This window comes from Mus caroli, unplaced genomic scaffold, assembly GCF_978045245.1.
Source record: "Mus caroli unplaced genomic scaffold, Mus_caroli_1 scaffold_1, whole genome shotgun sequence".
Taxonomy (NCBI): domain Eukaryota; kingdom Metazoa; phylum Chordata; class Mammalia; order Rodentia; family Muridae; genus Mus; species Mus caroli.
In genome coordinates this window covers 59,930,482-59,957,930 of record NW_028227256.1, presented here as the reverse complement: position 1 = coordinate 59,957,930, position 27,449 = coordinate 59,930,482, and the positions used below count along the sequence as shown (strand labels likewise).

At 42.4% G+C, this 27,449-nt stretch overlaps 1 protein-coding gene across 8 annotated transcripts in view; it reads left to right on the top strand.

Annotated features, from left to right (window-relative positions):
* Ino80d (INO80 complex subunit D) overlaps positions 1 to 21,529 on the top strand; it is a 62,425-nt gene extending 40,896 nt beyond the window's left edge. For all 8 annotated transcript variants that reach the window (XM_021169692.3, XM_021169608.3, XM_029474906.2 and 5 more), the window contains 5 exons: positions 2,028 to 2,137; positions 4,558 to 4,691; positions 8,126 to 8,343; positions 9,172 to 9,329; positions 11,229 to 21,529. In XM_021169692.3, coding sequence (XP_021025351.1) covers positions 2,028 to 2,137; positions 4,558 to 4,691; positions 8,126 to 8,343; positions 9,172 to 9,329; positions 11,229 to 12,391 — 1,783 coding nt within the window. In that variant the 3' untranslated portion in view covers positions 12,392 to 21,529. The remainder of the gene's footprint in view (positions 1 to 2,027; positions 2,138 to 4,557; positions 4,692 to 8,125; positions 8,344 to 9,171; positions 9,330 to 11,228) is intronic.
* The last annotated feature ends 5,920 nt before the right edge of the window (positions 21,530 to 27,449 follow it).

Genomic DNA, 27,449 nt, shown 5'->3' with positions numbered 1-27,449 from the left:
CTCTAGACTTGGGGCAGGACGTTTGCCTAACCTTGCTGGTCCTTAGAAGTCTTTGTGTTTTCAGAGTCTCGTAGCCAGAACTGCCCTGAGTTCCCGCTCCTCCTGCTGCCATCACTTTCCTAGTGCTACTGCTATAACCTTGCCTCCCAGTGTCGAGCCTAATTATGTAGAGCCTAATGCAGACATTGCTTGCAGACGAGATAGAAGTTTACATGCTTATATAACAAGCAATCTAAGTTAAGATAGTATTCAAACGTGAATCATAGAATTGCAAAAATTAGCAAGCCTTATAAGTATTTCAAAGTGAACACATTTTGAAGGATGTATGTATGAGGAATGTATGAAGGATGTATGAAGCTTAAACCATTTCAGAATATTCACATCCCCTTTCCCATTTGACACTAAGGTGTTTGTAAAAATAATTTTTATTTACCTGATATAGTTGCTGTCTCCAAGGCTTATTGCCTTGGTCTGCTAACCTGTACCTAGTCCTGGAAGCTGCTAGCCTCTTTACAATCTTATCTAGGCCTAGAATGTTTTCAGCCTCTGAGACTTACTGCTGAATAAACTTAAACTTTCTAGTTCTCTTTGAACTCTGGGGGATTGGTTCAACTCAGCTGGCTGGCTCAAAGCTCTTCTCCAAGCTGACTGATTCAAACTGGCTTTTCTCAGCTTCTGACTGAATTGTTCTACTTGGCCTCATACTAACTTTGACAATCTCCTCTGGTTCCTTCTCATTCTCTGGCTTGTTATGTCTTCACCTGTGTCTAGCTTGTACTCTCTTTAACCTGTCTCTACAACTGTCCCAGTAAAACTACCCTCTCCTTTTTCCTCTCTCTGCTTTGTTCTCTGTTAAGTAGCCTCTCTTTTCTCTTTCTCTCTTGAGAGTTTGGCAGATCCTATTCTGTCAAATCTTTTTCTGATTCTTCGGTTTGCCTGCTACTCAATTAGATATCACTTTCAAATGTGGATGCTTCCTTCTACAAATTAACTTTACCTTCATTGTTTGGGATTAAAGGTATGTACTAAGGGTGTGTCTGTATTCTAGCCATGTTGCTAGATTAAAATCCCTCTACAGGTGTCTTTGCAGACTTACTGTTTATTAGCACTAGGTATCCAAATAGTTCTGATTGATAAGAGTAGAGACTGATAACTAGCTCAACTGATTACTGTGTACCCCCCTCTCCCTGTTCTTCATGAATGGTAAAGTTGTGTCAAATCTCTTCTCAGGCAGTCCTGCCAGCTAAAGGTGCTTACTGTCTCTGCTTCTTAAGTGAGGAAGTCAGTGAGGCTTAAGAGAATCTGTGTAAATTGTCACATAGTGAAGAAGGTCTGTCTGTTTCTGGGTCTTCATTGCCCCACAAACTGCACATCATGGCTTATCCTTGTGATCCCATCACTGGGGAGTTTGAAGCAGGATTGCTGTGAGTTTGAGACCAGTCTGTGTTGGATAGTGCTTTCTAGGTTAGCCTGAGCTACATAAAGAGACCCTGTCCCCAAAAGCCAAAACAAAACAAAAAACCAAGATAGACGGTCTAATCCCAGGACTCAGGAGGTAAGGGCAGTAAGCCAAGAGAAAACAAGAGAAACACAAATGACCAGATAAGTGTATGTGAAAACCGCTGTGATATAGCTATTTGCCTTGAATGTTAGTTGGTCAGTAAAATAACACATTTGACAATTGTAATCCCTGCTGACTTTACTGCATATTTGTGTTTTAATAACTGTGTATAGTAAAGATAGTTAGAGTGTGTATGTTCAAGAAAATTATCCTGGGGGCCATGGAGATGGGCAGTGGGTAATGGTACTTGCCACCCAACCCAGTGACCAGTGTTTGATCCTCAGAACCTACATGGAAGAGGAGAGAACCAACTCCCTGGAGTTGTTCTGACTTTCACAGGCTTGCTGTGTCTATGTTCATGGATGCACACACATATAAATAATAAGATAGTGAGGTCAACATTTAAAAAAAATTACTCTGAATTGTTAGAGCATTTAAAATGAATTTTATATTTTTCTGTCCCTAGCCTTCGCCAGACCAAGTTGAAGGAAGTGGAGCCAGCAGCATGTAGTGGAACAGTGAAGGGCGAACAGTGCACAAAGCAGGCCCTTCCCTTCACCAGACACTGTTTCCAGCGTATCCTTTTCACGTCAATAAGCAGCCATTGAAGGTACTAAACCCTTGGGGGACACGTGCTGTTTTTGTTGTTTTGTTTTGTTTTGTTTTTTCAAGACAGAAGATTTTACTGTGTAGCCCTAGCTGTCTTGGAACTCAATCTTAGACAGGCTGGCCTAGAACTCTTAAGAGATCCACCTACTTCTGTCCTGCACCACTGCCACCAGACTGTATACTTTAGCCTCAGTGGTCCTGGGAGTAGAACAGAGTCTTCTGCACGCTACGCAAATGCTCTCCCACAGTACATCATTGTAAAATCAAATGGGTGCTCCCTGCCTTGATTTTGAAGTAGAACTTCACCATAGAGTTGAGGTTGGTCTCAAACTCATGATTCTCCTGCCTCAGCGTCCTCACTGTTGAGATTCCTGGTGTACACCACCACAATGTCTGGACATAAAACGTGTAAACTAAAAGCTATTTCATGTTCAGAATAATTTTTTTTTTAAAGATTTACTTATTATATGTAAGTACACTGTAGCTGTCTTCAGATGCACCAGAAGAGAGCATCAGATATCATTACAGATGGTTGTGAGCCACCATGTGGTTGCTGGGAATTGAACTCAGGATCTCTGGAAGAGCAGCCAGTGCTCTTAACCCCTGAGCCATCTCTCCAGCCCTCAGAATAATTTTTACATACTTTCTAATTTCATAGAGTTCTGAATCAGATCCCGATTATGTCGTTGTATATTTTATTTCATTACACTGAGTTTGTACAGGCGAGACCCTGAGCACATCAACTGTGTTATTCTGCTGTCTCACAAGTGGAGAAGGGACAGGCATCTCATTCTAGCTGAGGATCTGTGTCAGAGAGAGAGGTTGGACTTCTATGCAGAGCTGATTTGCAATCTTCATTTTGTATTTATTTATTTGAGATATAATAAAATAGGCTATAACCTTACTATGTCACTATGTAACCCTAGCTGTCCTGAAACTTGATTCGCCCTCCCAGTTATTGGAATTACAAGTCTGTAACAGTGAATCAGGATGAATGTGTTTCTCCTTCCTTCCTTCCTTCCTTCCTTCCTTCCTTCCTTCCTTCCTTCCTTCTCTCCTAGAGACAGGGTCTCTTCTTGCCTCCCAGATTGGCTTCCCACTCTGAGGCTGGGTGACCTCCAGATCCTCTCACAGCCGGCTCCTACACTTGCATCCCTGCCTTCCTTTCTGTCCTTCACATTGAGTCTTCCCAGGCAGTTTAGTTTATATATATATAACCAGTCTAAACCAGAAGGGAAACAAACCCACATAGACTTTCTAAATAGGATATAAATCTGTGTGTGTGTGTGGCGGGGGGTGGTACTGGAAATTGAATGGAAGGTCTCATGCTGCGTTCAGGCTTGCTGACAAGCCCTGCCCTCAGCCCAGAGGTCAAACATGGAATGGTTCAGCAGCTAAAAGATGAACCTTTCTTTGTTTTCTTATTTATTTATTTTTTGATGGGTCTTTTGAGGTGGTCTTACTCTATAGTCATGAGTTCAAGGCTAGCTTAGGCCATATAGCAAGACTCTATCTAAAAAACAACAAAACAAAAGGCCCTAGACATTTCAATTTTCAATAAGACTTTCAAGTTAATTTTTGTCATTAATTTGTGAGTTTTATTTTGGTTCTGTAAATGAAAATTTCAACCTTGAACAGGTGGGTTTTTTATTGAAATTTTCATTCTCCTTGGTGAGTAGTCTAAGGGAAAGTTTTCTTTTTAAATGCTGACTTTAGGAGCTGGAGAGGTGGCTCATCAGTTAAGAGTGCTTGTTCCTGCTGTCAGGACCCTGTTTCCATTCCCAGAACTCCCATGGTAGCTTACAGTCATGCATTCCAGTGCGGTTGGTACTTGGTGTACATGTAAGCATCCAGGCCAACACTCACAGATAAATCAAATACCTAAAAGGAAAAAGTCAGCTTTGATTTTGGAACAGTCTTTTTAGTAGGGATTTCAGGAAGGTGTTAACAAGATAGTGATATTTCTTTTTTTTTTTTTTTTTTTAGATTTATTTATTTATTATATGTAAGTACACTGTAGCTGTCTTCAGACACTCCAGAAGAGGGCGCCAGATCTTGTTACAGATGGTTGCGAGCCACCATGTGGTTGCTGGGAATTGAACTCTGGACCTTCGGAAGAGCAGTCGGGTGCTCTTACCCACTGAGCCATCTCACCAGCCCGATAGTGATATTTCTTATTCACATTACAGAAGTTGATTCCGAGTGGCCATAAAGGAGATTTGCCTGAGAGCCTGTTAGTTAAATAGACTCCATCAGAATTTCCCCCTGTTGAATTGGTATAGGCAGTGCAGTTTTTGCTTGTAAACCACAAGGAGAGTAACAGATTTTATTCAGACACAAAGAGTTAAACGATTTGAGTGTGTTTTCTTCCTGACTGCAAACCCCAGACATCCTCCTGAACCGCTCTCAGCAGCTCTTCTCCAGCTGCACTGCCAAGTTTGCAGACGGACAGCAGTGCTCTGTGCCAGTGTTTGACATTACACACCAGACGCCCCTGTGTGAAGAACATGCCAAAAAGATGGTAAGTTTAGCATTTGCACCCTGCAGTTGGGGCTTTCAAACTGCTGGTGACTATTTCTGCTAAGAAGTAAGACACTAATGAAGTTCTGGACAAAAAGTGCTTTCAAGTACTGGAAACACTATGTTGTGTTGCCTTTGCCTAAAACATTTCAAAATGTTGTATTGATCCCTGAATTTGAGGCCCTTTTCATAACAAAACCAAACCCCCAGTTTTTCAAAGAGTACTTAGTACAGTTTGAATATTTCTAATCCAGAAACCCCAAATCTGTGAGGTTCTAAGATGGCATGACACTCAAAAAGTACATGTTTTGGAGCCTTCCAGATTCTGATTTTTAGATCTCTGGGATAAGGATTTTCATATGCAAATTATATGCAAATAATGAAAACCCTGAAAACACTGATGGTCAGTGATTCAGATGAGAAGTTCCAAACTGGGCGGGGGGGGGGGGGGGGGGAGGGTGGCTGGGGGGGGGTGTGGAGAGCCAGGCAATGGTGGCACACGCCTTTAATCCCAGCACTTGGGAGGCAGAGGCAGGCGGATTTCTGAGTTCAAGGCCAGTCTGGTCTACAGAGTGAGTTCCAGGACAGCCAGGGCTACAAAAAAACCCAAAAAAGCAAAAAAGAGTAGTACCAAACCTGTTATTACTTAGATAAGATGCTTTTTAAAAATCATCCATCAGTATTCTTTATGTCTCATTCATAAATGATATATTTTCTAATACATAGCAGGTTTTATGAACTCCATCTTTGCCTTCAGTTTTGTTTTTTTATATGCAGTTCTGGGAATGATCTGGATATTTAATAAAGTTTAGGCAAAATACCAAGCCTTTCTATAATTTTGTTGACCTTAATTATTGCTTTTGTTAATGTTGGTCTTGTGAATCCTAATTAATTTAGAATAATTTGGAGGAGAGACACATTTGAATTAGTCAAATATTTGAGTTATGTAATTATTTAAAATGGGATTGATTTGGGGTGAAGTTGTAGCTTAGCAGTAGAGTATTTGTCTGTCATGAATGGGTTCTGGGTTTGATGCCAGCATGAAAAACAAGCCCCTCAGACCTGAGCTATATTTTCATTTATCAATCAGTTGTGCTGTGTGCCTTCTGGACCACAAGGCCAAGGAAGGCAAGTCATAAAGTGTTCTCTGAGCATGGTGTGGTTTTAGCATGCCTTGGTATCATGGACCAGGCAACTGGTTTGCAGCTCTGGCTTTGCCATTAGCTAAGGGTACTGTTAGGCAGAGAGGCCGACTTTCTGGTCTGTTCCCTTGTTAACACTCTGGCCTTACTAAGAACTTTTTTGGTTAGTTCGTTTTTAGGATCATGTTTTGAAAAATGTGAATACTGTCTTAGTTAGGGTTTTACTGCTGTGACCAAGGCAACTCTTATAAAAATAACATTTATTTGGGACTGGCTTACGGGTTCAGAGGTTCAGTCCATTATCACCAAGGTAGGAGCATGGCAGCATCCAGACAGGCATGGTGCAGGAGAAGCTGAGAGTTCTACATCTTCATCTGAAGGCTGCTAGCAGAATACTGGCTTCCAGGCAGCTAGGAGTAGGGTCTTAAAGCCCATGCCCACAGTGACACACTTACTCCAACAAGGCCACACCTCCCAACAGTGCCACTCCCTGGGCCAAGCAAACCATCACAAATACTAAACTTCATATAGAAATGTTGGATTTATTTTCCTTCTAGTTTTTTAACACTAGAGTTTCTCTGTGTAGCCCTGGCTGACCTAGAACTTGATCTGTAGATTAGCTGGTCTCAAACTCACAGAGATCCTCCCTCTTCTGCCTCCCAAGTACTTACTTTTCTATTTAATTAAAATACATTTAAAATGAGGGCATTTTTCTTACTTTATTTAGGCTTTATGTGAATGCAGAATAATTTTCTGGGTTTTGTTGTTCCTGTTTTGAGGCAGGGTTTCACTCTAGCTCAAGCTGGCCTGGAACTCATAAATGATGTGCCTTAGCGATCCCTGAGTGTTAAGATTACAGGTGTGAGAGCCACCACACCCAGCTTTCTATATGCTTTTGTGTATACATACACCTGTTCATGTGTATGTGCTCTTGCATGTGTAGATGCCAGATTTATGTTGGCTGTCTTTTCTCAGTTCTTCTCACCCTTAGTTTTTGAGACAGCTTCTCTCGCTGAACCTGGAACTCACTGATTGGCTTAACTGACTGCTCAGCCAAGTCGAGAGATATGCAAGTCTCTGCCTCCCCAAAGTATCGCCCTGACATATATCCACCCCCCTCCCCTTCATCCCTCTATAGGTAGCAGGCTGGCTCATCTCTTAACACGTTTGTCATGTTTCCTCCTTAAAAGTGACTTCTCCAGATGGAAAGAAAAAGAAGGAAAAGTCTCATTGCCTATTAATGTTTAAAATCAGCATATTCAGAATCGTGTATTAGAGCTCCTCTACCAGTTACCTTATCAGTTTGTCCTTGTTTCTTTTGGCCTAGGATGACCTTTTCTGTCCATGTCTTTAAAATCTGTTACTCATTTCTGAGTGTTGTATTTATGTCTCATTTGTGTGTTGGCTTTGCTGGAGATCAACCCTAGACTTGCACATACTAGGTGCTGTTCCACAATTGCAGTATATCTGGGGTTGGGTGGGGGGAGAGTGGCCGAAGGGAGAGATTAATGTGAATTGTGAATTAAGTTAAAAGTTTTGTTTATTTATTATATATAGTTTTAGGCATTATATATAGTATTAAGAGAATATTTTTGATAGTTAAGTTTTTCCCAGATAATCTTAGGGTTTTTAGATCATTATTTAACTTTATATTATGTGTATGAGTGTTTCCCACATGTACCTATAGGGACTACGTGAGTGCTTCCTGCCTGGGAATGTTAGGAGAGGGTGTCAGTTCCCTTGGACTGGAGTTACAGACAGGTGTGAGCTGCCATGTGGGTGCTGGGAACGGGACCCTGGTCCTCTGAAGAGCAGCCTGTACTCTTATCTTAACCACCAAGACTTATTATCTTTAGCCCTAGATACATTTGTTTTGACTGGTAGACAAAAATTATCATTAGAATGATGTGATGTTTCCATCTTATACAATATTTAAATTGGGTGAAACATATCTTTCAAATACTTAACTCTCTCCTTTTTTTTGAGGCAGGGTCTTGTATAGCCCAGGTTGCCTGTGGCCTGTTGCTGCCTTCTGGTTCATGGCCTAGATTACTGGTGTGCACCACCACACCTGGTTTTGTGTGGTACTGGGGCTCCAGCTCAGGGCCCTGCACATGCTGGGCAGGCGGTGTACTGCAGCCCCAACTCTTCATTGCTTTGTAGTAAAACTTTAAGCTTTCTTCTGGTCTTGAAGTATATAGAGGATGGCCATCCACCAGTCACCTTGCTGTGCACTAACATACCAGGAGTCGGGGTGGAGAAGGTTCTTAAAAATCTTCTATTCATTTCAAAGGATAATTTCCTGAGAGGAGATAACTCCCGTAAAGTTCAGCACCAGCAACAGAGGAAGCCTAGGAAAAAAACGAAGCCCCCTGCACTTACCAAAAAACACAAGAAGAAGAGACGGCGTGGACCTCGTCGGCCCCAGAAACCCATCCCCCCTGCAGTGCCCCAAGGGAACCTCAGCATGCCCACCAGCGTCTCACTGCCAGTGGAGGCCTCACAGATGCGGTGAGTGGTGGCTGGCGGTGGGGCGGGATGGTCTGGTCTCAGAACAGCAGCCCTCTTGTGCTCCTGATACTACTAACCCACCATAGCCCCTGAGCATCTCAGCCTTAAAACCCTTTGAACAGTGGCATGTACAGATTTTCCAGTGTCTGACTAAGTTTTTGTTAACATTTATCAATGTCAGTTTCTTATTATAGCAAAGAAAATAGATGCTGAAATTGATAATTTAACTTTATTCATTCAGGTTCTTCTGTTTTAACTAAAATTACACATGTTAAAATAGAAGTATTTAATTAGGAATATGAGTTTTTAAAATTTTGGCAGACAAACATTTTGATCGAATGAATTGCAGTTAATTCTTGTCCATTTATTTCATTTTTAAAGTTATTATCTTGATGAGATTTGAAATTTTACTAAAACATAGATACACTCAATAGTGATTCATTTTACTAATTTGCAGTGGAAGTATACTCTAGTAATGATGGTCTAAAGGCCGCAGGAACCAGTGCCTACAGAGAGTGAGGCGTGTCTTTCTGCAATGTCCTGTCTTCAAATTTCCTTCTCATAAAGTGAAGGAAAAAAAATTTTGAGACCTGTAAATTCCCAGACATCCTCACCTCACTGTGCAGCTGAGGGTGAGCTCAACTTCTGACTCTCTAGCCTTCTGTCCCCAAGTGTGGGGTCACGGGCACGTGCCACTACCAGCTTGGAAGGAGTTGCCATCTCCTGTCTGTACTGAATGCTTAGAGCGTCCGAGGGCATTGGCTGACCCCTGAGGGAGGCGCACTGCGCGTGGGCGTCTGGGGACGAGCCTCCCTGTCTCCTCTGCAGAAGCCCGTCCACGCCCGAGCTGAGTGCTGATGAGTTGCCAGAGGACATTGCCAACGAGATCACCGACATCCCGCACGACCTGGAGCTGAACCACGAGGACTTTGCGGATGTCCTGCCTCGGCTGCCAGATGACCTACAAGACTTTGATTTTTTTGAAGGTATGGTCAGTGTTTTACTTAGGAACTGATCTAGACATGGTTCATAAGAAGAGAAATGAGTTTTATTTTATTTTTGGTTTTTTAAGACAGACTCTTTCCACATAATTCAGGCTAACTGTGAACTCACAATTCTCCTGTTACAGCTCTGGCATACTGGAATTATGCCCAGTGTCACTGAAACCATCCTAGAAATAATAGTAATAATAATTATTATTATTGCTGTGTGTGACGTGTGTGTGATTGTGCACAAGCATGCATGAATGTGGAGGGTAGGGGACAGCACTCTCCACCCGTCCTTACATGGACATCAGGCTCAGACTGTTAGGCCTGTGTGGCATGTACCTTCACCCACTGGCCCATCTTACTGGCCATTTCACTATTATTTTTTTAATACAATAGCCTTTTGCAGCATATCTGAAATGTTTTCCCTGATATAACATTCCTGTCACTATAAATAGAAGAAACAAACATCCCTCAAGCTGTTTTCCTTTCAGAAGGTGGGCAATGTGGAATTTAGTTACTCATACTAGATTCTTAGTGTACTGATACTTTAATAGCTATAGAATTTTGTTCCATTAAAATGAGTAATTTTCCTTAATGTTTTGACAGTGCTATTTAATCTATTTTTTATTTGTAAAGCAAAGTTTATTAGAGTCTTTTTACAGCTTGACCTGTCTTTGGAGCCTGGCATGGTGACACAAGTCTGTATCCTAGCACTTGCGTACTTTGTAAGGTAACTCAAGGACCGAGAGATGGTTAAGAGCACTTGCCTCTGTTGCCTAGGACCCTTTTGGTGTCCTTATCAGGTTGTTCACTAAAGCTTTCAGGGATCTAACATCCCCTTCTGGACACCACAGATATTGCACTTGTCAACAAGCATACATAGATCATAATTAGAAAGAGTAAATCTTAGAAAAGAAGAAGAAAGCTAACTTATGAAGGAAACTGAGCGTTTACCATTATTTTTTGTTCTCATTTCTAGTTGGAAGAATCTAGGTGCAGACAAAGTAATATTTACCTGTCTTGTTCTATATAGCCTTCATTTCTTTAGGTTAATGATACTAATATTATTATAAGTGAAAAATATGTATAATCAAACGGACATTGAACTTTTAATTGGCAGCCTTTTAGACTTCCTAAGAAATTAACGCTCTGAGGGCTGGCGAGACTGCTCAGTTGATTGTGTGCACTCTCCCAGAGGACCCAAGCTTAGTTCCTAGCACCCATACTGGCAACTCACTACTATTTGCACCTCCAGCCCCAAGATCAACATCATGGCCTCTGTAGGTACCTGTACACATGTGACCAAAGTTCACGCAGACACAAGACTATTCATAAATAAACAAAAGAACTTAGCAGAGCCAGGAATGGTAGCACACACCTTTAACTTTGGCACTTGGTAATAAGCAGAGACAGGCAGATCTCTATGAGTTTGAGGCCAGCCAAGTCTACATAGCAAAATTGTGTCTGAAAACAAACAAACAAACAAAACAAGACACTCCACATGGTAGATTTCTGGCCATACAAAAATAAGATGGTAGTTAAAATCCCAGGAGAGTTGATGGATCAATATTTCATTGTCCTGCAGATCAATATTTCATTTTCTTCTCATCCCATCTCAAGAAATGTTTCTTTTCACAAAGGATTCTTTTTTCTTTTGAGATAGGGTCTCACTATGGAGCCCTGGCTGGCCTGGAACTCACTCTGTAGACCAGGCTGGCCTGGAACTCAGAGATCCATCTGTTCTGGCCTCCTAAGTGCTGAGATTATAGGTGTGCACCACCAAGCCTGGCGAGAAGGACCCTTGTGAAAGGATAGTGTGAGATATTCAGATGTGTGGTGTTTGCTGTATAAGCTGCCTGTGCGCTCTACTGACTCTCATGGCTTTGGTTGATGCAGGAAAGAACGGAGACCTCCTCCCGACCACCGAAGAAGCCGAAGAGCTCGAGCGGGCCTTGCAAGCTGTAACTTCTCTCGAGTGCCTGAGTACAATTGGGGTGCTTTCCCAGTCAGACGGTGTGCCCGTTCAGGGGTTGTCAGATAGAGGAGTGGGGGTGTTCTCCACGGGTACTGATGCTTCGGGAATCCAGGCCTTGAGTCGGCAAGTAAACACAGACCTAGGGGAGCTACTGAATGGACGGATAGTGCACGATAGCTTTTCTAGTCTGGAGCTGGACGAGAACCTACTCCATTCTGCTCCTCTGTCCAGCCCACCCACAGCCCTGGCAGGGCAGATCCAGGGGCAGTTCTCTGCCCCAGCCAGCGCTGGCCTTACTTCTGCCACTCTGCTCAGCCAGAGTGCGCTTGGGGAGAGAGCCTTCCCAGGACAGTTTCATGGCCTTCATGATGGCAGCCATGCCTCCCAGAGGCCACATCCTGCCCAGCTGCTGAGCAAGGCAGACGACCTTATCACCTCACGACAGCAATACAGCAGTGATCATTCACACTCCTCACCCCATGGAAGCCATTATGATAGCGAGCACGTGCCGTCGCCCTACAGTGACCATATCACCTCTCCCCACACATCTTACTCTGGTGATAATATGGCAGCTACCTTTTCGGCAGAGATGCCCATCATGGCGCAGCACTTGCTCCCCACACAGCTCGAGGTGCCACTTGGAGGAGTGGTCAACCCCAGAACTCACTGGGGGAATCTCCCCGTCAACCTTGGCGACCCCTCTGCATTTAGCAACCTCCTTGGCGCGGACGGACACCTTCTTTCCACTTCCCTCTCCACGCCACCCACCACGTCCAACTCAGAGACCACACAGCCTGCCTTCGCCACCGTTACCCCAAGCAGTTCCAGTGTGCTTCCGGGGTTACCCCAGACCAGCTTCAGTGGCATGGGGCCTTCTGCTGAACTAATGGCCTCCACCTCTCCGAAGCAGCAGCTCCCGCAGTTCAGTGCAGCCTTCGGCCACCAGCTGAGTTCTCACAGTGGCATTCCTAAGGACCTGCAGCCCAGCCACAGCTCCATAGCCCCTCCTACAGGCTTCACTGTAACAGGTGCCACGGCTACAAGTACCAACAATGCATCTCCCCCCTTCCCCAGCCCTAACTGAGCGCGTCTGTACTGGCAGGCAAGTGGAACCCGGTGTTTTCTCTTTGTTTCCTCTTTTACATCCCTCTCCCCATTTCCTACAGAAGATTTAAAAATGACATGGGGATTAGAGGGACACCCCTTCCCGGTTAACTGGTGGCCGTGCAGTGGACCTGGCGTCAGTGTTCACGCGTGCTCCTTAGCACTGGTGCTCATTCCCTCCCGGCTGGTCCGCTTGGCCTGGCGGGCTTTTTGGTGGCTCAGCACAGTGACTGGGTAGGATTGATGATTTTATTTTTTATTTTAATTTTTTTTATTTCAGCAAGTCCTAGAAGTGGAAGATACCTCAGATTACCAGTGCCCTTTACTGTCTCCTAGTGTTGAGATAATGCTTCCCATTCTCTAGCCAGCTTTTCCATAGGCTGTTCTGGATGGAGTGGTCCTGTTGAGACCCTGTGTAGCAGGTGGTGTGGGGACACAAATCGAAGCTCTGACCAACTGCCAAACACCACAGGGAGGCTAAGATGCCCTTCCTAATTATGATCTGTTAGCTGGAAAGAACACAGTCTCTCAACTGCCTGTGCCTGCTTGTTCACCCTGTGTGTTGTGTGCAGTGCAGTAGCTCTCTCCTTGTGGCTTGTCTTTCCTCACTCCCAGAATAAGCATAAGGCTCGTCCCCCTCCTTCTGTCTCATACCTAGCAAGGTTTATCCTTCTTTCCTACTGAGCTGACTAAAGCATCTTGTACAGAGAGGGGTGGTCTCAGAGCGAAGCACCTTGCTAACTAAGATCAGCCTGTGAGGAAAGGAGCTCCAGGAGGCTGAGCTCATGTCAGAATAGGGAGTGCCATCACACCCCCCCCCCCTCTCTTCTTCCTTGTGCATTTGTTTCAGAATTCCCCACTCATGGAACACATTTGTAGGTAGTAATGAAAGAAAATGGTTTGGTATGCAAAAGCAGGCTAAACCGGATAGATTTGAAAGCTGACGCTAGGCCTGTTTGGTCCATCATTGGCTCCTAGTTTTTACATGTTTACAGTTGTGATTCTTTGGTGAGATTTGTGAACTGTGGAGAACACGTGTAGAATCCATGTACCAGTTGTGAAGTGATGTGTAATATCGGAAGGACACACATTTTAACAGTTCTTTCAGAGCAGAATTTGGAAATTAGACATAATTTGACGTACGTTAGGTACTTTTAAAATAATTTAAGTACTTAGGATGAAGTAAAATTGGAATTTTTTTTTTAGTGTACCAAGGTTTAGGGTAAAACTCTTTTTGGGTAGTGCAGTAAGTTGGTGGCTGTGGACTGGTGTGAGGAGTTTCCTCTTGCCTGCCCGCCTGCCTTCCCCTCCCAGAGCAGGGTGCAGCTTCATGCTTTGCCCGGCTTTGCTGATGGGTCCCTGTCCTTTCATGTACCATTAGGTGTTCATACCTGAGCTCAACCTAATTTACGTATGTATATTTTTTAAAAGTAAGGCAACATATCTCTAAATGATGTGGTACAGTAATTCTTTTGTCAGGGACTGTCTGATCCTAACTCCTTTCTGCTAGGTAAAGGTTGGGATGTGTTTTCCGACTTCTGCTGTGTGTGTTCTTCATGCCATGCTACGTCTAACCAGGCCCTTCTGTTGAAGGCTTTTCGTTCTCTGCCTTGTGAAGGAATGATGGTGATCAGCAGGCATTCTGTAGATACTACGTGCCTGAGTTTTTGGAGGGGAAGTGTCACATGAAATCATGATATGCCCTATTTTGTATTTACTGAGGTTGGGGAGGCAAAATATGTTTGTATTTACTTTTTTCCTTAAAAATCATGTTAATTAATTGCAACATTTATTTTTAATAGCTTTGCCTCTTTTGCATATTGAGAAATTTTAAATTATAAGTTACATCACAAAGCAAAATTATGTTTGGTGTCCCCATGCACTTCTCTCCTGAACTGTGAGAACAGCCTTTTTTGAGTGTTGGACCTGTGAGCCGATGTCAGTAGGTTTCTTACTTTAGTACGCTGTGATGGGGTGAGAGTGAGTGGTTGCCTCACCTCAAAAGTGTCTCTGCTAGGCTGTTCTCACGACCCACTAAGAGTCATCATTAGATAACTGTATTCCCAGAAAATGCATTTTGTCTCCAGTGTGCATCAACTGAAGACTGTAGCAGAGCCACACTCGGACTTCTCCTTCTCAGCTCTTCTTTGCCAGGGGGAGCAGAGTCAGGAGTAGTCAATTTGGACTGTTACTGGCTAGGTGTCCCTATATTAGCTGCTGAAAATTGTTTAGTTGTCAAAGCTGAGTTTGCAGTAGGTTGCACCTTTTATTGTTTGCAATTTTCTGTTTTATGTGCATTTAAAAGCCCTTCTTTGCTTTCGAGTGAGGAGGCATGAAGTGATCAGGAATGTTGCCAGTTACAGCTTCACGCCAAAAATATTGAGTAAGCTCCCTTTTGTTTAGATGCCCATGATGGCTTCTGAAGGAAGGACAGTCTTAGAGATACTGATAGCAGGGCGAATGAGCAGCAAAAGCACAGCACTCCCTTCTGTTTCAGAGCAGACAGCCAAGCCTATCGTTTGCTTTTTTCTAGCTTTTTTTGTGAGCCCCCTGTTGGGAGATTATCTGTCTCTAAGCCCAGAGGTGTTTGTTCACTTTGTCACAACTCTAGTTGCTGAAACAATTCTAGTCTCTCAATGGTAGGTGGGTATTAATATGCAAAGAAAAATTCAGCATCTTTTATAATGCTTATATGAAATCATAGCACTTATGGTAAGGCAATACTGGAATCAAAAACAAACCCTACACAGGTCCTGATGGGGTAGAAGCTAGTTTTAGTGTAGTGCTCAGTACGCGAGAGACAGTAACAAAGAAGGCTCCCTCTGTCTCTGCAGGTTTCTGGGACCATTTATAAAGGCCAGTTCGTTGTGTTATTGTGATTTACCTTGGAAGTTGCTGCAGTTAGTGACTGCATATGTGCTCTGAGGATATGAATGTCAGCAACTGTAATCTCTGGTGCCTGAAGGGAAGATGGGGCTTTCTCTCCTTTAATTGTTAATGTTATTTTAGTAATAATACTCAAGACACTGTTTTTTTTTTTTTTTTTTTTTCCTTCTGTAAAAATGGCTTAGCAATTTTCACACCTGGGTAGGTTACACAGCTAGGGAACAATTCAGGACAATAAGTGGCAGTTACAGGTAGCCCAGCAAGTGATAGACTATGCAATGGACAAATGTAGTTACCATCACATTGCTGAAAAGCAAAGGTGATTTTTCTCTAGTGAGCCTACTGTATGAGGTATTCCTGCTTAGAAATGACAGCAGTTCCCTGTTGGCAGGTAATGTGGTCTGATGCCCCTCTATGAGAAGAGTATGGTTTGATGAGAAGCAGATAGTCATTAGAGATGGAGTTGAGAAGTGATCATTTTATATTGTCAAATAACAAAGTTTAATCTCTTAAAGTAAACCAGACTCTCGACTAAAGGTCAGAAAATCCTTCCCTCTGCGAGTCACACTAAAACTCTTCCGAAGCCCATCCTCAGTCCATGCTCACCGTCCACACAACAAAGAGTTCCCTGTTAGGAAGGGAGCCATCTCCCTGCTGGATACAGGCATCCTGAGTGTTGAGTTTCTTTGACCCGAAAGAACAGTTTTCTGTTGGCTTGTTGCATGGCTTCTTACAAGTTGGCATTAGAGTTGAGTCACACTGAGGTAAAACCCTTACAGTGTGTTCCTTGAGCCTGGCTTGCCACTGTGCTCTGGCATCCTGGGTGGCGTGGGTGGGTGGGCTTCCTCTGCAGTGACTGTCTAAAACCACTGCCTTCTTCTAGCGCAGTTCTCAGCATGGCTCTGCATTGTTTGACATTGCAGAGTGGGAGTGAGGATATTAACACTAAACTGTTTAATAGGTTTGGAGTTCATTACAGTTTTAAAGTATTTACTTTTTAGTCTCCTTTTTAGACTTAAAAAATTAAACTCTATTCTTTATCTGACATGTGTAGGATAATCTAGTACAGTGGTTTGTTGAATGGTCAACACAACTCTGCAGTGTAATGAGGAAACTTAGAAACATCTTTGAAAGAGAATTTAGTCGGAGTGAATGAATGTTCTCTTGTATTTTTTTTTTCTCTACTGCTTCCCACAGTGGTCTATGGATTCTTCATGTCAAAATTATCTCATGGGAGACAGTCACTCATGAAAAGACATACTGTTTCCCCCTTTCAACAAATAAAAAAATAACTGACTCTTCCCTGAAATTCATTAAAAAAGAAAAATAATGACTTAATATTTTGGCTTCTTTAAGCTTTCTTGTGTTATTATATTCTTGTGGAAACCAAAATCACACTTTAACTAAAGTTGTATTTTAAATGCAATCTTTCAAAATTTTTATAATATGGGGCCTGTGAAAAGCAGAGGCAGATATCTGCTGGCCAGTGAGTTAGGAAGGACATTTCTGGGTCTTAGTTCTGCCTCTTGTAATCCAGTGTCATGGATGCTGTGGCTGTGGGTAAATGTAGGAGCCTGTGGGCTTTCACTGCAGTCTTTATTCTTGGCTAGCCTCCCCTCTGCACTGTGGAAAGGAGCAAGTAAAAGAGATGTGGCATTTCAGAGATTTGTCGTGACTTTATTTACCCTGGGCTCCTGAGTATCAGGAATGTTTTGAGTGGTTTGAAGAGCAGATCCGACATAATCTTTGGCTGACCTAAGTTACTCTGAAAAGCAGTCTTCTAAGATAAATGCTGCTTGACTCTTGGTGGTCAGCGGCACAGCATGTTTCCTTTTCTCCCTCCCCTCTGCCTTTTGCACGCTCATCCCTAGTGCTGCGGTGTGCACGTGCACAAACATGACCGCACTCATCTTGGCCCAGGAGTGGTAGGATCATCTTTTGTTGGTTTTCATTGTTCTTATGTGTTTGTTTGTTTGTTTGCTTTTTAAGCTGGGGACCACTGACCTAACTCTATATGCACCCCAAGTTCCCCATGGAAAACGTTTCAACATGCAGGACGGAAGGCACCAGTACAGCTCAAGGCCACACCGTCACTTTCCTTGGGGACTTAGGCTGATTTGCCCCAAATTGACTCCAGCCTGTCTCATTTAGTACAGGCGGCTCCCGCGGGTCAATGCTGACAGAGTGGAGAGCTTGACACCTGCTGACAGTGTGTGCCTCTGTTCCAAAGGGTTGACTCAGTTCTTCTCAACGGTGAGAGCTCTTCTCACTGTCTAGTGTTGAGTATGTCTCAGGGATTCCTTGTGGAAATTAGGGCAGTTTTTAAAATAAGAAACTAGTTTTAAAAGAAACTAAAGGTGACTCCTCATTGATGAGAGCTCCAGAGAGAGAAGCGTTTGCTCTCACAGCCCGTGGTGTTGCGTCGAGGACTTCTTTCTACGTCAGCTCTCATCTCAGCTTCAGCATACAGAATCCTTTCCCATCATGCACAGCTTTAAAACTTTTATTTAAAAACTTCCTTCCCCAATGAGCTTTCAGAATACTTATTGTAGATTTTAAGAGAAAAGGTATATTAATTTATGCTATTAACATCACCTCATAAATTATAAGTTTTATACTAAAGCTGTATTGAGTGTAATGAATTATGTTGCCTATGTGTTTTAATAGCTTAAAATTATATATGACCTTCTTTTTATTTTTATTTTTATTTTTTGACAAAACAAACTAGTGACGCACCTTTTTACACTGGATCTCTGCCGTGTCAAGGTGTATAGCTGTCCTTTGCTACCTTGCAGATATATAAAGAAAAGGATAACCTGGGGCCTCAAAATGTAGAACACCCTTAGACCATTTATTATTGTTCATAGAGCTGTTGAGAATCATGTTCTTTAGCACATGATCTGTGGTTTACACTTAAGATGGCTAGACACTTAGTTACAGGGTAAATAGAAGCAAATAGATCAAGTAAAACCCCACTACTGTAGCTGGAATTTGCAAACTTAAGTTTTTAAGATCTCTTTTGTTTCCTATGGATTTATTCTTTAATTTACAGTTTATTCTGTAAGTTGAGAGGTAAAATAGAGAAATTAATAAATCTAGATGTCCTTAGTGTCTCATTCAGGAACGTTTCACCCCCTCCTCACCGAGGAATTCCCACTGTGACTTAAAATAGAGGTAAATTACTTGTGTGCATGTATGTGTCTATGTTTTTACACACATGCAAAAATATACATCGGGGGCACGTGTGAGAGATGAATGTGTGCTTGTGTAAAAATAGAAAGGTAACCGAATGTATTATAGAGATATGATTTATTTAGCTGAGGGTACTAGAGTTATTTTCCCATTGTTTCTATTTTATAAACATGCCATATTCTTTGCTATATTATGTTCAAAGGCTAGCTCTGATATCACGTGCATTTTCTATTAACCTTTGGATTAACTTATGCTGTTTTTAAAGTGACACGGGAAAAAAGCAGATTCTAAGACCAGCCTCGTAGTTATAAGCATAAAAATGAGAGAGAGAGAGAGAGAGAGAGAGAGAGAGAGAGAGAGAGAGAGAGAGAGAAAGAAACAGACCTAGATAGATAACAGCTCATTTATCTTTTGAAGTGATGGGACCAGAGATTTGTTGAAACATTATGTCTAGTAAATTTTCTTCATATTCCAAGTAATAAAGTCCTATGTTTTCTTGGTCAAGTTCAGAAAACATAGGCCTTGATGAGGAAGCTTTGAAGGGGCTGCGTTTAAGGAGCTGGTGGGCTCATTTCTCCATGTATATTTCAAAGCTGGTATGATTTCAGTTGTTTGCAAAATATGTTTTCAAACTGAATTGTGCCATTGGTCGTGGAGTGGAGCAGCCCAGCTCCGCCCTCTGGCTGTGGGAAAATCCTGCTACCTTCAGTGCTTACCTGAGTCATGTGGAACTCAAAAGAAAGACACATTCCTGTCCTGGGAGCTTTGTCAGTTGCTGTGCACTCTTTCCTGGAGCACCTGGTGATCGGAGACAGGCAATAAGAGCCAAGTGCTCCGTCACACCTACTCTGCTATGAGAGCTCTATACTTAGATATGCCAGAACAACTCCCAGGAACACACTTGAATTGGCAGTTGTCTCTGGGACCTCAGTTACTTCATCTTAGGTTCAGACAAAACCCAGGAAAGCTCTCCATGTTGTTTTTTACACTTGTGTTTTTGTAGCATCTCCCTGTTTCATTTACTCTTGCTTTCAGATTTTAACAAATCTGCATATTTCTTGTACATATGCATGCAAACGAAAGAAGGGAGTCTGTACTGATGCCATTTCTCCCTTCAGTTGCTGGTTAATGGAATTTGCTAGACTCAGTTCCCCCTTATTGAAGGGTGAGAACAGACCCTTGTTTATATCTGTATAGAGGTGTGTATATGGGATGTGGTGGCACTTTGCTGAATGTGAACTTGCCTTGTCAATGGAAAGATTGAAAAAGTATTATGTTTATTTATACATTTGTATAAATCTATATATACACGTATGTATATGTGTGTGTATAGATAAAGCTATATACATATATTCCCTAAAAAAATGTGTGTGTATAATAGATTAACAGCCTTTGCTAAGCAAGATTATGCATCTGTGGGAAACTCTGGGTTATTCGGCAAGCCAGTGGAAACGACGACAGTGTAGAGAACATTAAGCACGCTGAAGTGGGACTCCTTTTCATTACAGTCACAGTGACAGATTACAGTGGTCACAAATGAAGCTTTGTCTGGACTCTTCTTTCTCAGATTTTTGCTAGCTATTCTCTCATTACTTAACAATCACACAGCTTTGCCAAGTTGTCTGTTGTCCAAGTGCTGGGCATGTGCAGAGCCACCCCCCTGAGGGCGGCCTTCTGGGCATGTGCGGAGCCACGTCCCGGCTGATGGTCCCCTTTCCTATTTAGTTCTCTCACTAGACACCTTGGCATGAATATCTCAGCTGTCACTCACAGGCCTTATCAACGACATTTCCCCACAGTATACAGCTTTCAGTAATATTTTCTCTTAAGAATTGGGTAGTCATCAAAAATAAAAAGCCAACATTCAAACAGTTTTCAATTTTTTAACTTAGGTAACTTTGGAGTATTTTACTTACATTGAAAAACCATAATTATGACTTTATGATTGACATTAGTATTGGGTGTATTTTCACACTTATTATCATTTGAAGAGTTTGATTTGCTTTGTGTTTTAAATATAAATCTCCCATTTGAATTTTAACGAAGTATACAGAGTCACATGGAAGCCTCTTGAGTTCTATAACTGACTCATGTTTCTCATGATGAAATGCTCTCATGCGTTCTTGGGTAATGAATTCTGCTAGATTTCCTTTGACTTTTCTCACAGTTGTGACATTCAGTTTTAACTCTGCTGCAGCTCTCTAGAAAACTTGCACCCTTATATATCGTGCCTTTAACGCTCTTATGCACACACAGATAGAAGTGTATATATACATGCTGGCGCATGTGTACATACACTTTGGTATATACTCACACAGTATGTCTCCAGGATATATTGTGTGAGTGGACATAGAGATATTCAAAGGCAATGAAATGTTGCTCTCTAGATATATGTATATAAATAGTGTTGATATAACTGTACATACACGTGTATATGTATGAGTTCTATGGCAATCTTTTACATTTAGCAAAATGCTGCCCTACTGGAATATTGCCACGGCAGTGGCACTTGTATGTAATGATTTAAAAGACATTATCAAGAATTATTTAAAGAACATTAAAGGTCTCATCTAAAGACAGCCACACACTATTTATTTAGCTTCCTATTCCTTTGTTGTGTCTGTATAACTGTAAGGGAGACTGTCATTTTAAATCACCACCCGTGTAGGAGAGCTGAGATTCACTCGGGGTGCTTTGTATCCCTGCCCTCTCTGAAACAGTGATGTACCACAATCCAGCTTGTTTATCTCAGTTTTAAAGCAGTCTTAGTATTGCCATTGGTGTGTGTCATCCACCATGTCCTTGATCAACTTAATTCACCAATTTGCCTCTTCCTTTCATTAATAAATAATGATCGTTTTGATCATTTTGCCTGGGGGAAGCTAACTCCTCTCTTGCTGCAGGGAAATAGATCATCTAGCTGTTGTTCTGCCTTGTTCCAAGTTCACCATGGAAAGAAGATGGTTCTCATAAAACTGTCTTAAGCATAGTTTATTTTGCATCTATTTAAACATCTTACTTTTTTTTTTTTTTGAAAGAACTCTTGAGTTGCACATACTTGGCACAGGTTTCATGCCCACTGCCCTTCCCCACAAGATACCTTTTCATTGGTCCATCAGTTTTCCATACCAAACGCAAGAACATCAAGACGAAACTGTTAACTACTGTTACTGTCTGTGAGGAGCTGGCGGCAGGTTCTACCTGGAGAATTTAGAGGGATAGGAAGGTAGCCGGATAATCCTGAACCCTGCTAAGGAAACAGTTCACAGAGTAGCTCCCTGGAAACTGATGTCAGGATCAGCCTTTAGCAGCAAGCCTCTTGGCAGAGGTACTAACTAACCAGCTGCCCCAGTGTAAACTGAAACCAAGTTGCAGTGGGAAATCAAGGGTGGGAGGTAGCCGAAAGGGCAGGCAGACTGGACAGTCTAAAACATCTTTTAACAAAGTAACTGCACGGTAGCAAGGACTAGCGGGTCGCGTTCTCATCCACCTTGGCACACTGTATGCTCCATATGCCATACATTCAGGACATAGGCAGGAGGACAGCTGCTTAAAGGGGACTTACAAACCAAGCACCTTCTCTCGTGTCTGTGTCACAGCTGCCACTCAGTTCCAGGCATGTACACTGGGGGCAACTCGTTTCTGCAGAATACAAGGCGGCTGGCAGGCTTTGGAGAGGCCTACCCTCGGGCGTTGCCAGGGGTTTCGGTGGGGAGGACACATCTGGGGAGATGATGGGGCTTTTGGTTTGTGATTTCCCTTTAAACAGGAAGAGATGGTTCACATTTTCCATATATATATCTCAATGAATGTACTGTATTACTGTTTTAAAAATTTGATGAAATAATAATGGATTGGTCTCCTTTTGTTATCTGGTCTTTGTTTAATTTGTTTAAGGGTTTTTGTATACAAAAGTTTACATTTTTATGTATATTTTTCTTGTGTAAAAACTGATGTAATATGTGTATAAAACACTTGTATGTATTATCTGTATATAGTGTGACAAAATGATTTTTCTTTCTTTCTTTTGGATGTATTAATAAATCTTGCTGTGAAGTAACCTTGCTCTTACTAATTATTTTCTTTTCCTGGGAAAATCCAGGTTAAGAACTTCTTCCTGTTTGTTCCTGGTCTCTGAGACAGGGTCCTTCTGCATCCCAGACTGGCCTGCAACTCGGTGTGTGGTCCAGTTTCTCACCTGTATTCTGGGGCTACAGGAATAAGCCACTGTGCCCACCTAGGTTTTATTTTTATGACACTAAAGTTTTACCATGTACCTCTGGATGTCCTGAAACAGTGTATTCAAGTGGGCCTCTGACTCTGTCACCCAAGTCCAGGGATTACAGATATATGCCATAATACACAGCTTCCTTTTATCCCCGTTCAAAGGCAGAGTCTCTGTGTAGCCCTGGCTATCTTGGAACTTGCTCTGTAGACCAGACTAACCTAAAATTCACAGAGATATGCCTGCTTCTGCCTCCCAAGTCCTGGAATTAAAGGCCTGTGCCACCATACCTGGCTTCCTTTTTCTTAAATAGGTTTTTAATATATTTTTTAAATCAACAATTCTAGGAGATATATTCATGATCTTTATAGCTAGCCTAACAAATTACTATCAAATTGGCTTAAGTTATATTTTTTAAGTTTGAAATTGTATTGAAACCACTCTATCCCACAGTGGGATTATTACAGTCTAAATTTATTTCATTCAATCAGAAGCTGATTCATCCTCTCTCTCTCTCTCTCTCTCTCTCTCTCTCTCCCTCTCTCTCTCTCCCTCTCTCCCTGTTTTCCCTGTTTTGTTTTTGTTTTTTTTTCTTGGTGATTTATGTATCCCAGGTCATCTGGAACTCACACTGTGTATTCCAGGTCAGTTGAACTTACACTTTGTATCTCAGGTCAGTCCCTGGTTTGCTCTCTGCTCCCTGTCCCTTAAACCCAGCCCCATGATGTTGTGTTCAAGTTCGTGGGTCCAAGGCACTGTGAGCAAAGTCTTCTGAGACCGTGAGTGAAATAATTCATTCCTCCCTTACAACAGCAATGTAAAAGTAAGACAGAAAATTGGTCATCGCAGTGTTTGTTGCTGTGACTTCCTGACTGTCGTTTCAAAGCCTTTAAAATGGTTTTGGGGAGGAATTTGAAAGTGCTTGGTGGAGTGGGCCGCAAGAAGCCTAGGATGCTCTAGTCTGAGCCTCGTGGTTCTTGTTGGAACCCAGAAGTTTAGAAAACTGAGAAGAGTGTGGACAACAGCAAAGACTGACTAGGAGACTTTTGGGAGGAATAAGGTTCTACTGCTACTTGGATTAGAGGTCGTCCTTGCTAGATTCTAGCAAAGAATACATATACATATACACATACACATACACATACATATACATATACATATCTCCATCTATCCATCCATCCATGTATATGTCCATGCCCATAGCTAAGGCTAAATTTAAAATAAAGGACTTTGCAAAGAGTGGCTTTATTCATTTTTTATGATTACACTGTAGCTATCTTCAGACACAGCACAAGAGGACATTGGATCCCATTACAGATGGTTGTGAGCTACCATGTCGTTGCTGGGAATTGAACTCAGGATCTCTGGAAGGGCAGTCAGTACTTTTAACTGCTGAGCCATCTCTCTAGCTTGCAAAGGGTATTTTTAAGTCCGGGTAATGTTTAGGTCCTTGCATGGATATTGGTGACTGATTTCAGCCAGGTTTACAGTGAAAACTGAGAGAAAAAAAATAAGAGCAAAAGACTTGGAAACTGTGTAGTTGGATCTGAAAAGGAGTAGGTTATAGGGAGAGAAAATGTGGTCACTGAAACAAATTGGTACCATTAAAAACAAATAAGAACAAATCTAGCTAACTTCTTAAGCTTGGAAATATTAATTCATACTCATTTAGTACACTAATTTTTTTCTTTCCTTTTTTTTTGAGTTAGTATATGAAAGCTTTCTTCAACTTCCTTATTGATGACTACACAAACCAGGTCAGTTTTCTCTTAAACGTGATATTCATTACTAGTCCCATGTCTTATGTCTTTCGAATACTCTAGAATGACTCTGTCGATACTACACTTACCTGAAATTGTAAGTTGAAAGCCTCTGACTTTATTCATGATGACTATTTCAAAAATGAATCACCCCATGCTAGCAAGTGAAACTCCAGTACTAGGAATCGGCTACCTCTTTTGGAGCTGTTGGCCAAGAGTCACGTACACCTCCAAGTATTCCAGACGATTGCCAATGCTCTTCGTTACCCTCTAGAACTTGGCGGTAAGACCTTAATTGCATAAGATACCAAGCATGGAGCATGGAGCACTCAAGCTGGTACCCACCTGAAAGTTTCATCCCCACTGGCTAGTTCTCATGGTGCTGGAAGGTGCCGAGCAAGCCGCTGGAAGAGAAAAGCAGTCCTTAATTATTATCCAGCTGTGAACCCTGAAAGCTACCACAATGACAGACAAAATATGCCCACTGGCGCAATTGTACTGGCTAGTTTTGTGTCAACTTGACCCAGCTGGAGTTATCACAGAGAAAGGAGCTTCAGTTGGGGAAATGCCTCCATGAGATACAACTGTAAGGCATTTTCTCAATTAGTGATCAAGGGGGCAAGGCCCCTTGTGGGTGGGACCATCTCTGGGCTGGTAGTCTTGGGTTCTATAAGAGAGCAGGCTGAGCAAGCCAGGGGAAGGGAGCCAGTAAAGAACATCCCTCCATGGCCTCTGCATCAGCTCCTGCTTCCTGACCTGCTTGAGTTCCAGTCCTGACTTCCTTTGGTGATGAACAGCAGTATGGAAGTGTAAGCTGAATAAACCCTTTCCTCCCCAACTGCTTTTTGGTTATGATGTTTGTGCAGGAATAGAAACCCTGAGTAAGACAGTGGCATGAATGTTGTGGATGTAACTAACCATTTTCTTAGGTCTAAGGCTAGATTCACAAGACTGACCCATACCTGGCACTGTTAAAGAGACCAAGAGTTTGTATCTATATAGGTTATAGGTCCTAAGGGAGAACGCAGTACTATTACCCTGCTAAATAGACATAGTATTAAATTGACTCTTAATGACTTATTCCTATGCCCATAGATCAGAGCGTCTCTCAGGTTTTTCTCAGAGAAGTGGCTCCTTGGCATTAAATTGCAATTAACACAGACTCTTGTGGTGGTTTGAATGAGAAAGGCCTGCCGTAGTAGCAGGCATCTGAACACTTGGCCCTTGGTGGCACTGTTTGGGGAGGTTTAGATGGAGCAGACTTAGCAGAGGAAGTGCATCACTGGGGGTGGGGTTTGAGCTTAACAGTCCTACTACTTCAGTTTTTTCTGTTTACTTCACACTTGTAGTTCAAGTTGTGAGCTCTCGGCTTCTTATTATAACTGCTGCTTTTTACGGCACTTCTCTGCCATGATAGGCTCTTCTCCCTCTGGAGCTGTAGAGTACAAATAAACTATATACATACACACATACATACATATACATATATATTCATTCTAGAGATAGATAGGTAGGTAGATAGATAGATAGCACTCCTACATAGAAAAGAACCGGGCTATAATCCCAGCGCTCGAGAGACCAAGACAGGAAGGTCAAGAGTTCAAGATCATTCTCAGTTGTGAACAGCAAATTTAAAGCAGCCTGAGTTATATGAGACCCTATGTTACCCAGAGTCTTCACTGAGAGAAGGGACAGGGACACAATGCTCACATAAGGCTGTCTAGAAAATTGTTTCCCCAGGATTAACGTCACTGTGTTCAGCTGCCCAAGGACCTAGAGACTATTGCAGCTCATGGTCCAAGGGCGCTGGGCTGGAGGCAGGCCTTGACATCATCTGTGTGTTCCTAGCTTTCTGCAAAATGCAAGAGCATTGAGGTTTTTTAATTCTCATCAGATTTCAAAGGAAACTCTGTGAGGACAGGCAGTAGCCAGGATAGGCAGCTCTGAGCCTGTGAGAGCAAATGTGAGTCTCTTGGATGTTGGCAGTGCCAGGGATGTAGAACCTTTGTCAAGAGAAGCCTCATGTAATGAATGAGTAACATAGAGAGGCCATGTGAGCCATAAATGGGATAATGGAGTAGTCATAAGGATGGGACTGCCCAAGCCCACGGGATTGTACATTATGTATTAGGATTCTCCATATTCTCTCTCTCTCTCTCTCTCTCTCTCTCTCTCTCTCTCTCTCTCTCCACACACACACACCCACACACACACCCACACCCACACACACCCACACCCACACACAGAGGTTTTATTGGACTGACACACTGCAGTCCAGCTAATCAAAAAATCATTGACTGTGGGCTCTAGTGACAGTAAAGAAGTGGATAAGGGCACAAGCTTCCTTCTACCATGTCTTAGATAGGCCTCCAGCAGAAGGTGTGCCTCAGAGTAAAGTCTTCCTGCCTCAAGCCCTGGATCAAAGGTTGTGTCTTCCTACATCAATGGTCCAGACTAGAAATGGATTCACTCACTTCAAACCAAGCAGAAAAATCTCACAGGTGTGCCCTCCATTCCTGGATAGTAGTTCATTCAGATATAGTCAAGTTGACAACCAGGAATAACCGCTTGTCCTTCCTAACACTTCTCTTATTCCTTGCTTTTAGGATGGGGTTTGCCCTATGCCATAGTATATTGGAAATAATGGAACTTTTTTTTTAAAAAAAAAACTTTTGCAGGGGCTCACAGCTAAGAGTTGACCTTGAATTTCAGGAAAGTCTTTGCATTTGGACTTTTGAATAGTGTTGGGACTGTTTTTCTCCTGTCCTGGCTTGTGACTGCTGTTGATTAAACTTGTGCAGTGGTCACTTCACAGACTCCCGAGTTCCAAACCCCTCTTCCTCATTCCCCATATGAATTCTTATTAGAACAATCCCTTCAAGGCAGTCCAAAATGGCGCAAAAATAACTATGATTTCTGAACTCACCCTCCATTAATCCTGCATTAATTCGATTCCTGCTCCCCTACCAAAAGGT